Genomic DNA, 13,460 nt, shown 5'->3' with positions numbered 1-13,460 from the left:
TCATGCCATCTGTATTAAGAAAAGTTATTCTTTCATATTCATTCTTTCTTTTACTTGCAGCACATCGATAGAATTCTTGTCAGTTGTCTTTAGCACACAGAGTCAGTTACTTTTCATACTCAGATTTTGCTTTCCGTAAAATAGTTGACTATTCTAGCCTATTGCTTATAAGCTTCATAAGAGACATCATCCTTATGCATACGGTATTCCTTCCACATCATCCTTTGCTTACAAATATCTTAATTTTGTTAATAAGATTACACAATCATTTGACTCCTACCCCATTTATTCTTCGAACTCTAGTGACACAATCTGATAATACATCATTTAAGTATTGTTTAAATGCTTCCCATGCACTTCGATATTCTTTCTGTCCAGCAACCAATCCCATTCCACTGCACCCCGCAGGTGGTCATAATTTCCTGCTTTGTAGTTCAGCATGTAACCTTTTCTGAATGGAACATTCACAAACTTAAACACTTCCCTTCTTAAGTGAGTATCACATGATCATGGTCACCAACTGGAGGCAGAATAATTGTGTTTAACTGATTCACTATCAAGTCATTCGATCACAACAGCCTCCTATGAATTCTTTTCCAACTAGGAGATAGTATCATATGTAATTTAATAAATATACCTTCATGTTTGAACATAGCAAGAGGTTAGTTTGTATGAAAATACTCTCAAAGATGTGCCTTGCTGCTGTTTCTGAAATAATTCCAACCTATGATAACAGGCTGCACTATTTATCACTCACACTGTATCCAAAGATTAATTTTGAAATAAATAGCCAAATATTTTTAAACATCATATTTCACATAACTTGCAAGTGATCACCATTCTTATAAAAATCTGAAATATCCTTAGGAAAATTAATTTAACAAGACAGATTTTCATTCATTTCACTGCCAAGAGTAATACAAAAGATAAATTTATATTCTCTTAATACCCTCTTTAACCTTTAAGTAGGTATGCAGTTGTAATTTAGTATTGGCCCAAACTTATTTACAATTCACAAAGCAAATTAGCTTGGGATAATTATATACTTAACATTTTACAAGAAAAGGCTTTTTTAATAGAGTTATTTAAAAAACAATCATCCTATCTTGCAAAGACAAGTCAGAGACTTGATCACGTTACTGACATGATATTTTGAAAAGTTAATCTGGCTCTGTTGTTAGTGATGACCGTTTTTAGTTTTTTTTTTTTTTTTTTTATAAGATCATTATTTTTATGGATAATTTAAATAACTTCACCCTTCATTATGTACAAATTGAAGGAAATACAAACTGCATTTTTTTAGTTATGTGAAATTTTGCCCTCAGTTTTGCACTAGGTACAGGACCAGGAAGTATTAAAAACACTTAAATAGTTCTGTTGTGTCATCTAAAAACAATGTGCTTTCCAAGACAAATGGCTCAAGGAATTCAACTAGCAGTGTGGTTTGAAGGTGAAGTTACATCCTCTAAATGTATAAAAAACATCCTGGGACTGCTATAGAAACTGGAGATTACAAGATTGGAGACCCTTTTAAAGCAGAGACATTTAGGTTTCACGAGGCATTCCATTTTTGCAAAAAACAGACATTACCAGCAATCACCTGGATAGCACTAGCTACTCTCCAAAGAAAGGTAGATTCCAAAATATTTAAACATAAGAAATGTAATTTCTTTTAATACGGCCTATTATAAAGCTAAATTCAATAAACCATTTAACTTTAAAAACTTTATTGGCTCAGTAGTATGTATCAAAATGACACAAAATGTACAAGAATGTCAGTTACTACTGAGGTCGTTAAACAAAAATTAGTTAAGGAAATTAAAGACTCCAGTAGCTTTAATTTCCTTCTATGTATATATTTACAGATATTTCAAATGAGGATAAACCTGAATATATAGATACGAATCAGAAAAGGCATTTGTTTACCTAATTCTCTTCCAAAATTTAGTTACAGTGTACTTTGACAGATTAGAAAGTGAAATGAACAAACTTTTTTCCAGAAGACTGGAATTGGTTAACAAGTACTGAAATAGAATGCAAATATGCTGGGGAAAAAAATGGACTATTGGCAAAATTAAAGAGAAACATGCTGATCTTACAAATTATTGCACATAATTTGAATTTGGCTGTTTAAAATTCTATTTTCTCTTTGTTGTTCTCTTGTTGCTGAAATTGAAAACATTGCATATATATGATGTAGATTTACTTGGCTGTATGACATGATTAAATAAATTTAATGACTAGAAGCCAACAGATACCAAAATAGAAAAAAAATACTATTTATTATTTGTGCACAGAACTAGTTTTGTTTTCTTAGAAAATGAAAATAAAGAAACCGAAACTAGTCGTGAACTCAAATAATAAATTGTATTTTTTCTGTTTTGGAATCTTTCAACTTCTAGTCATTAAATTTATTTAAATTGTGTGTGCATACACATTTCTACAATTCATAGTATGGGTGAAGAAAATTTTTGTGACCAGTAGATTTAAGTTATATCTCTGGAGCCCTGATAATAAGCATTATTTGTTGTTATCCTCTTTGTGCTTCCTGGCATAATGCCAAGATCTGTTTCTTCCAGATACCTCTGTCCTATGCCACTAATTCTGCTTTTCTCCAGCTCTCCCAACAAGCCATTCTTTCTTTCCTTTTCTGTTAATCTATGCCAACTTAATTTCGGCTTTTCCTTCCAGAATCCATATCAGATCTACTCTTGGAATCTTTCTGCTGTTAGAATATGGCTATTGAAGATTTGTTTACTTATGCTCAAGAAAATTGCAAGAACATTCCAAGAGGTTCCTGCAAGCTAACTCATTTCTTATGCTACCATAAGTCTACCTAAAGAAATAGGTCCAGAATTTTATTTTGCAATTTTTTTTTTTTAAATGACGATCAAATCTAGGAAATTGCATTAGATCAAATATGAAATTTAAGCTACTTCAAACCTCCAAATAAGCAAGGGTGTCAGTCTTACATCAAGTTCTGAAACTACTTCATCTAAAGTGATTCAAAAATATCCATGTGACAGCAGGATGCATATCCTTCAAATCGAACAGAAGAGACTTTTGACACGATTGTACCTCAACCTAAATTACATATTTTCATACATGCAGATTTCAGTTCTATTCTATAACAGGCATGACATTTGAAAGCATACCCACTATTTATATAAAAATAATATGAATGAATCAATTAGACCTTAATACAATTAATTCTATGGATCAAATTTGATAATGTTGCAATAATTACCCTTTCCTGCTGTGCAGTCAACAGCAATACCCTTTTCAAGTTCATCTATCCCTTTCCTGTACAATTCAATTGCCATTTCTTTATGCCCTATGATAAATGATGAAAAATAAAATTCTTATAATTAACAAGCAATATCTCATCAAAGATGTTTACATTTAAAATGTTTATTATGTCAAAATTACAATCATCAGATATGCTGTGCAATAACAGCTAACTCCAGTTGCCCCTAAAAGAGAGAGAGAGAGAGAACAGAAAGAGAGGTCATAATGAAAAGATAGCAACATTTCATTAGCACTTTACCCAAAAAGTATTTTTTTTAAAATATTTATTGAATATTTAATCATAAAGGACATTTTTATTCATAAAACACATTCTAAATTATATAATAAACTATTAGATATTTCTAAGTTGAATCAAGTTATTTATACTTCAGCATTAAGTGGTCATTAAACCAAAAATGTGACAAACTTTCCATTTTGTTTTCTTCCATTTCATGCATCTACTAGGACAAGGCTTAAACAATTGTACATATCAGTGTAGAATATTTCACTGTTGGTTCAACATTTACTGGATAGGTTAGCCTAACTTTGCCAATTATAGACATGACACTTGGTTGGGATACAAAAAAATGCCATTTACAGATACAAAGAACAGCAAGGAAGCTGATAAAACAAATCAGATATGAAAAAATATATATATGAAGATGTTAAAAAAAATCCAGAAGCAATTTCCATTAAATAACTGAAAGATTCCAAAAGTAATTTTTATATGAAATTAGAAACCAAATATTTGGCTGTACATATGAAAATAATTAACAACAGCAACACCTCTTACTAGAGATAAAATAGCATGAGAGAGAGAAAACTTCAACCAATTCCTAAACTGTGATGAACTGTTAAGACATTAGAATTGAAAACTTGTGCCTATCATCCAGAAATATTTAAACCTTTACCACCTAAAATAAAAGAAAACAAAGCAACTCAGAAACAAAGTAGTAGGTACTGACAAAGTAGTCGCCAAACTCAAATATGGTGGTAGCAAATTAACTACAGAAGTACATAAACTGATAAGTTTAATATGAGAAAACTAAGAAATATACCTGCATAATGAAAAGACTCACTAATCATACCAATATACAAAAATGAATGAAGAAATGAATGTTAGAGGGATACTGCTACTGTCTGCAGACTACAAAACTGTATCTAATGATGGTAAGAATCTTGCCATATGATGAAGAAAATATAGATTAATATCAAGCAGTATTCCAACAAAACAGCATAAAAATCTGGTAAACCAAATGGAATAGAAATATGTATTAGAGAAACTATAAAGATAACACACAGATATTTGCTTAATTGTAGAAAATGATAAAAAAGACAAAATAATAGTTGGAAAACTTAAATTCCTGCAGAAAAACTAAGATTACAAAGCAACCACCACCAAGAGAGAAAATTACTAATTTGCTATAAAACATTTCATATTTTTTTTTAGAAAATAATCTCTTATATTTATTAGGAAAAAAAAAATATATATTCTATAGATAAAACTATCATTCACTGAGGAATTTATTATTATTATTCGTGACACCTCCAAGGAGTCCAAAGACTCATCGTGGGAAGACACTTATTTAGTGATAGCTTTGTGTACAGAATCCGATTTTTCAGCTAAAGCCATTTACTGCATACTTACCTAAACTAATTTTGTAGTGTATTTTAATGTCTAAGTCGATCCTGCTATAAAATGTTAGTTGCAACTTTTTGATTTTAACTTGCCTTCTGTTAAGCTTCAAATCAAAAGAATGTTTCGTGAGAACTGCAAGGACTTAATCATTGAAGACACTAGGAGTACTTGAACTTTTTTTTGACATACTACACCATATAGCACCCGCTAACAGTATTGTTGTCTATGGAAATTTCTATTGGGATTTATTGATCAAGTATTTTTTTAGAACAACTATGTTATACCAAATAGTTTCACCAACTGAGGCTGTTGGCATCTTCAGGGTACATAATTGATATAAGGCACTTAAAGCTAAAAACTGTTACAGACTATAAATCAACCGATTACAATTATATTTGACAAAACAGAATGCATACAATACATGCATAGCGCATGTATGATTTCACTTTTATTTAGGAACGTTCTATAATTGACACTATAATTCAGTTCTTGTATGTTTAGAGATCTAATGAAGATCTTCAAGATCTCGGGTAAGATTAATCCTTGGTTCCTGTTAAGGTTTTGTACCAAAACGGGCAACTGTTGTAGCTTCTTTAATAATTTGGGATATCCCAAATTATTAAAGAAGCAGAAATCCTCCTCTATGTAAGGAATGACGCTTTTATCCCACTCTATGATATGGTTAGTTCTTGAGAAATTAAAGAATAAACCAGATTTTTCTTTTCTACTGTTAACGTCTCCAATATGCCCCCATTTGTCTAATCTCAAGGCTTCTTGAAGTCTGGCCGATGTAATTTAAACCGCACGAGCAGGGTATGTTGTAAACTCCAGCATATATGAAGAAAGGATGGCCATCTTTTGGAGATCTTAAGAGTTGTCTAATCGTTTCTGTAGGTTTAAAAGTCACTCTTATTCTATGGGGCAAACCTTATTAGAAACTGTCCCCAAGTATAGAATGACGATTGTAGAAATATACTGTATCGTCCCGTTGTCTTTATGGTGGGGGAATCGGAAAAAAGTATCTTGTGGACGAGTCTCCGAGGGTAGCCATTCATGGTGAGGTTGTTAGATATCAGAGATAATTCATCCTGGAGATATTTGATCAGTTGTAATGCGGAAAGCTTGCTTTTTTAGCATGTGTACAATGCTAAGTTTCTGAGAAATGTGGTGGGAGAAGGTAAAGTGCAAATAACATCCTGTATTTGTGGGTTTTCGGTAAACTAAGAGGCTGAGACAACCATTCATTTGCTTCTTAATTAGGTCATCCAAAAATAATTGGTTATCTTTTTCAAGATCTAGAGTGAATTTGATTGTATGGTGTAATGAGTTGATCTTGTTTAGAAAATCAAACAGGTCCTTTTTTGTGTGGTTCCAAACAATGAAAATATCTTTTACGTATCTCCACCACTGTGGGTTTAGGGTCTACTTGAGATAAAATTTTACTTTCAAGATCCTCCATAAAAAGATCAGCACAAGGTGGTGAGAGAGAGCTACCCATTGCAAGACCAGTCAATTGCTGATATATGGTTTTATTCCATAAGAAAAAGTTTGATGTTAAACAATGATGGAACAGGGAAGTGATATCTTGCAGAAACATCAATATGGACCTACTCGCAAGTTTGGATGTTACATCTCTAGTCACTAACATTCCTGTGGAAGAAGTTTTCAACATTTTAGGAAGTTTGTTTCCGCAAGATATCACTTCCCTGTTCCGTCATTGTTTAACATCAAACTTTTTCTTATGAAATAAAACCATATATCAGTAATTGACTGGCCTTGCAATAGGTAGCCCTCTCTAACCATCTTGTGCTGATCTTTTTATGGAGGATCTTGAAAGTAAAATTTTATCTCAAGTAGACCCTAAACCAGTGATGGCAAACCTTTTTACCCAGGTGTGTCAAACATCTTTTTTTTTTTTAAATATTGACGTTGTTGATGTGCCACTTGCATACATGCATTATAAATTTAACTACATGTTAGGCTATTTATTTAATAGGACATTGATATAAAATCTATGAATTCATATTATACAATTAATTTAATAAAGTGAAATTACAAACTTACATTACATTTAATGACTTTTCTGTCGCTGAGTACTGGTAGAAAGTTGCTTTATAGAAGGGCTATAGTGTGTACATTTTAATGCTACACAGGGAGCGCTCAAATCATTAGTCCCTTTCGATTTGATATTATTTAAGACAGAAAATAGTTTCACTAGAGTATGTAGAAGAGAAAATTGTTAGAAGAGCTTAAGGAAAGATTTCAAGAGCATGAAAGTTTTCGGGAAGGCTATTCCACACGCTTAGAATTTCACAGTCTGAATTTTTACACGTGGTATAATGCAGACATTCCTGCTCAAGTTCTTCTAATGCACTTCTAAGAGCAATAAACTTTCTTTTCCAGATAGGATTACACTGGAAGTCGGCTAGTTGCATTTCTAGATCTTTTAAATCCAACCACTCAAAGCCATCTAATTTAAGATCCATGAATTCTGTTTCATCAGGATACTTTATGAATTAAATTGTTTGTTCCAACATTCGAAATTACTCAAATCTAGAAGAAAACTGCTCAGTTACTGACTTTAGAACTTTGATAGATTGGATATGTTGTTCACGATTTTTGGGGCTGGTTTCGTTAAAAAAAAATTTTCACTTTTGGGAAATACTTAAAATTGTTACTTTCTAAATCATGTTGAAATATTTTGTTTATTCTCAAAGCTCTTGATCGTGCCAAACATAACATCGACAGATTTTCCGAAACCTTGCAGTTATATATTAAGTTCATTCAGGTGCAATGAAAAATCTGTGAAAAATATAAGCTTACCGAGCCAAGAAGAATCGTTCAACTGAGAAAATTCGTGCTCCATGCCCTTCGTATTTAAATATAATTTAATTTCATTTAAACATTCAACAAACCGTTCAAGTACTTGGCAACGACTCAACCACCGAATATTATTGTACATTAATAGACCATTGTACACTGATTCAACTTCACTTCAAAGTGAATTAAATTCTCGTTTGTTTAAAGCCCTGGCAGCAATAAAATTAGTTACCTCTGTCACAATTCTCATCACATCATACAAATCCTTTAAGCCTGATTTCGCACAGTGTCTCCTGATGTATAATACAATGGAAACAAACCAGGGGATGACCAACATATTCGGCACACCATCAGTTGTAATCGAAAATATTTTCGATAAATCTGTTTCTCATGAGACACTTTAACAACACAGTCACATATGTCTTTACCTGTCGAGTTTTGAGGTAAATTTTCTAACTTTATCAATTCCTCGTGCATAGAATCACCGTGAACATACCTTGCAATAACAGCCAATCGAGCTGATGACGTAATATCTGTAGTTTCGTCGAGACAAATGGAAAAACAAATGGCATGAGTTCAAGTCTTGTTGTATTTGATTTTCTATACTAGCATTCATTGATATAACTCTGTCTCTAATAGTATTCCTACTTAATGGTAACTCTTTCATGTGTTTACAATAGCTTCCTTATTATGAAAGTCCTCAAATAAAAATGGTGCACACTTTACGAAAGCTTCTTTAATATAATCACCATCATTAAGTGGTTTCCTGTTCAACAATAGTATGTGAAATACTGTAACTTGTGGCTACTAAATTTGAAGGTCCTGAAACAAATTTAATTAAAGTCCCTGATCGTGATTCTGCCAGTTTTAGATGTTGCGATATGTATTCTTTGTGTTCTTCAAAAGTTTTTTCTAGGAGCCATTTGTGATTAGTTTCAAAATGTCTTCTTACATTCCAAGTTCTACTCACAGATAGCTCACCACACAATTTACAGAGAACTTTATCGCCTCTATCAATAACACCATATTGTTCAGTCCAAGCATCTTGGAAATTTCTTCCACTTCCTTTCTGATAATTTTAGTTTTTTATTTGTGCTAGCTGCCATTGTAAAAGGGTTCACAAATTAAAAAGAGAGCACAATTATATACAGCGGTAATTAAGCAGTAATAATTAATAAGAACTAACAATTACTGAAAACGAATTATACACCAGCAACTCAAATTACTTAAGTGGCAGACCATGCAAGACTACCACTACTTCTTTCAGCAGGGTTGCCAGATTTATTAGTACGTTCGTAGCAACCTTGTTATGTTTTACTCTCTATCATGCTACTAAATAGCAGCTATTTAGTAGGTTTTGTTGCGACATCATCGTAAGTTGTTACTATTTGCATTATTTAACAAAATTTACTGAATTTATTTCACCTATAAAAATGTTTTTCATTATTTACTCAGATAAATTCAATATTTAATGCTGTGAATTATATTTTCTGTTAAAGTGGTTTTAAATATGTTTAAAACTTGTACTACTCAGTCAAGAGACTTGGAATGCATGCATGAATGAATTTCACACAGAAGTCAAATGAAAACTTTAAGTTTATAATATATAAAGATTGTATTTAGTTGTTTGTATCGTATAATATTGATAATTTTTATAATAAATTTAGTTTAATCCTTTATCCAAGTGTGAGCAAACAAAAGTTTGCACCTGAAAGTATCTTCAGGACTGGGGTAAGGTGGTACAACACCAAGCCACTCCTTGCAAAGGTGGAGCAAGCTACCAACACTCCTATCTCAGTATCTCCCATAATGTAAAACACATCTCCTTGCAGATATGTCTAATGTTATGCATTAAGGGAAGGGCCACAACCCACACTAGTTTTGACCTTTATTGAGGTCTCTTCAGCGGGAGCCAGGCCCAAGTGGAGATACCAGGCAGAAGCATTAGCAGGTCATCTCTACCTATAGGAGTTGTCAAATGGTGTGCCACCCTTTTTTTTTAAAAAAATTACTCTGGATTTAGAGAAAGATGTTGAAAGTTTATTTTTCACTTGGTTAGAGTATAATAAATTTAGTTTAATCCTTTATCCAAGTGTGAGCAAACAATAGGAGTGTTGGTAGCTTGCTCCACCTTTGCAAGGAATGGCTTGGTGTTGTACCACCTTACCCCAGTCCTGAAGATACTTTCAGGCACAAACTTTGTTTGCTCACACTTGGATAAAGGATTAAACTAAATTTATTATACTCTAACCAAGTGAAAAATAAACTTTCAATAATTTTTATAAGTTTTTATAATATCATATGACTATGCAGAAATTATAATGATTAAGAAAGAAAACAAACTAAAAATGCTTGTTGTTTATAAGCTAGTGACAAAAAAAAAAAAAAAAAAAAAAAATAGAAATAAGCTAACTGCAAAATAAAATAGAAATAGGTTAAGTATGAAATATAATTCTTTCAATGAACCAAAACCTACCTTTGCCTTAACTGAGAGCGATCGTACACTATTTATTGCAGTTTTTTCATCAGAATACCAACATTTTTCAACATCCAAGGTGTGTCACCTGAAACCCTCAAGTGTGTCAGTGCTGACACGCGTGTCATAGGTTCCCCATCACTGCCCTAAACCCACAGTATGATGGAGATACGTAAAAGATATTTTCATTGTTTGGAACCACACACACAAAAAAAGGACCTGTTTGATTTTCTAAATAAGATCAACTCATTACACCATACAATCAAATTCACTCTAGATCTTGAAAAAGATAACCAATTATCATTTTTGGACACCCTAATTAAGAAACAAATGAATGGTAGTGTCAGCCTCATAGTTTACCGAAAACCCACAAATACAGGATGTTATTTGCACTTTAACTCCTCCCACCACATTTCTCAGAAACTTAGCTTTGTACACATGCTAAAAAAGCAAGCTTTCCGCTTTACAACAGATCAACAAGATCTCCAGGATGAATTATCTCTGATATTTAACAACCTCACCATGAATGGCTACCCTCGGAGACTCATCCACAAGATACTTTTCTCTCACCCACCACAAATACAACGGGACGACACAGTATATTTCTACAATCGTCATTCCATACATAGGGACAGTTTCTAATAAGGTTGCAAGACTCCTCAAACCCCATAAAATAAGAGCGACTTTTAAACCTACAGAAACGATTAGACAACTCTTAAGATCTCCAAAAGATGGCCATCCTTTCTTCAAATATGCTAGAGTTTACAACATATCCTGCTCGTGCGATTTAAATTACATTGGCCAGACTTCAAGAAGCCTTGAGATTAGACAAACGGAGCACAATGGAGACATTAATAACAATAGAGAAGAAAAATCTGGTTTATTCTTTCATTTCTCAAGAACTAACCATATCATAGAGTGGGATAAAAATACCATTCCTTACATAGAGGAGGATTTCCGCTCCCAAATTATTAGGGAAGCCACAACAGTTATCCGTTTAGTACAAAACCTTAACAGGAACCAAGGATTAATCTTGCCTGAGATCTGGAAGACCCTCATTAGATCTCTAAACATTCTATACAAGTACTGAATTATAGTGTCAATTATAGAACGTTCCTAAATAACAATTGAAATCATACACGCGCTATGCATATATTGTATGCGTTCTGTTTTGTCAAATATAATTGGAATCAGTTGATTTATAGTCTGTAAAAGTTTTTAGCTTTAAGTGCCTTATATCAGTTATGTACCCTGAAGATGCCAATAGCCTCAGTTGGTGGAACTAGTTGGTATAACATAGTTGTTCTAAAGAAAACTTGATCAATAAATCCCAATAGAAGTCATTTCCATAGTTTTCGTGGTCAAGAAAATAATGTTTTAACAAGTATTGTTGTCTGTTAATTGTATGTATTCTCTGGACAATTTGCTTGTATGCAAGATGAAAACCACCTGAGTTTTCAGCAGAAAGATTCTGCTGCACCTGTATGAGATTTTAGCAACTCACTTTCAGTTGAAAAGCCCACATTGTGATGAGAAAAGAATGTCTTTTCCAATCAAAGGGTGCAATTCTCTAGTTCATCTAATTGCACTTAGAAAGAAAAATTTTCTACACCATTCAAAATGGCTTGAAATTAGCATTCTAATTAATCGTATAATACTAAAGTTTATGAAATCAAGCAGCACACACAAAAAGAAAAATGGAATTATCACGTCTAAAGAAACAGAATGCATCATTAAAGTCTTGAGGAAAAAGAATACAATTTGTTGTCAGTATGTTCTAATGTTAATGTAGAAAGAATATATTTTCCTTCTGTAGAAAATCACAGAGTGAAAACAGAAGAAGCACTTTTCAGGAATGGCTCCATGCCATCAGGATATGAGAAAAATGTGGTTTTTTTTGGTCATAAAGACCAGTCTTCAAAATCCTGTCCAGGATGTGATTTTGGAATGGATTCTCTCTTTTTTTTTTTTTTTTTTTTTTTTTTTTTTCCAAACTGAAGATAAGTAGCCAGTTTTTTTTATACACTAGTTACTTAACCATGAAGAGAAGCACTGTTTCCCCCCCCCAAAAAAATACTAGTTTTTTCATTCCACAAAACAGCTAAAGAATGTTTTTACTAAAATAAAGAGCCAAAAGGCTTCAGTTTGGCAGTGCAAAATTATCTAGTAAAGTGGATATTAGATCCAGCATTATTTCAAATGCCGAATATAGAAACCATGAAAATTTTGTAAAATAAGTTGACCAGAGAGCTTACAGGAATACACTCACTGGCATTCACAAGTTGCCTTAGCATGAACTACTTAGAAAACATAAATGATGCCCAAGCATCTATATATTCGCTTTGTATTAGTCCATTTTGATAAGGTTTCACTGACCTGACAGCTTTTACGAACTGGTTGGTTCTCCTCAGAGACCAGACAGAAACTTTAAAAGAGCAAAAACTCTCATTCAGTACTAAAGAGACGTGTTTGAATCTAGTCACCAACTAGAGAAACATGAAATGTCGGGTAGGAATTTTTCACGAGCAAACTCTCGGTCGGTGCATAATGAAATTTTGGCTTTATTTTAGTAAATACTTTATGCATCAACCAAGAGTTAGCTCACGAAAAATACACCTCTCCGACATTTCAAGTTCCTCAGTACTGAAAAGTTTTTGCTCTCTTAAGGTTTCTTCCAGGTCTGGCTAACATTGAGGGAGGTGTGTGTGTGGGGGGGGGTTTGCTTGAGGGAACAATTTGAGTCTCCGGGATGGATGTTTTCTAACATAGCTTCTATCAGGGCTGTGTCAGTCAATGCTCTTCCCCTGAATACGAGTGGCTCTGCTTAGTGGCAGGTGAGCCTGTCACTGAGTGGAACTAACGGCACATTGGATGATCTTTCAGGCAACTCGTGGTTGTGGTCTGGGGGATTGCCTAATTTTTAGAGAGGTGCTTTACTTAAACAGTGCCTAGTCTCTGAGGAGAACCAACCAGTTCGAAAGAGCTGTCAGGCCAGTGAAACCTTATCAAAATGGACTAACAGAAAGCGAATATATAAACATTTGGACAGCATTTATGTTTTCTAAGTAGTCTGAGCTAAGGCAACTCGTGAATGTCAGTGCGTGTATCATGTAAGCTCTCTGGTCAAATTATTTTACGAACCTTTCATAGTTTCTACATTCGGCTTTAAAATAATGCTGGATCTAATATCCACTTTACTTACAGCACTGATCATAGGTCTTGGGGCTTCTCATGTGT

At 33.3% G+C, this 13,460-nt stretch overlaps 1 protein-coding gene across 4 annotated transcripts in view; it reads right to left on the bottom strand.

The window, feature by feature from the left end:
- The window catches only part of spas (spastin), a 322,787-nt gene that overhangs the window by 203,881 nt on the left and 105,446 nt on the right, over positions 1–13,460 (bottom strand). For all 4 annotated transcript variants that reach the window (XM_090407599.1, XM_090407596.1, XM_090407597.1 and 1 more), the window contains exon 2: positions 3,248–3,334. In XM_090407599.1, the coding sequence (XP_090263725.1) occupies positions 3,248–3,323 (76 nt within the window). In that variant the 5' untranslated portion in view covers positions 3,324–3,334. The remainder of the gene's footprint in view (positions 1–3,247; positions 3,335–13,460) is intronic.

Source organism: Typopeltis vanoorti, chromosome 17 (assembly GCF_054136105.1).
Source record: "Typopeltis vanoorti isolate ZY-2024b chromosome 17, IOZ_Tvanoo_1.0, whole genome shotgun sequence".
Classification (NCBI taxonomy): domain Eukaryota; kingdom Metazoa; phylum Arthropoda; class Arachnida; order Uropygi; family Thelyphonidae; genus Typopeltis; species Typopeltis vanoorti.
This window is presented reverse-complemented; position numbering and strand designations above follow the sequence as displayed.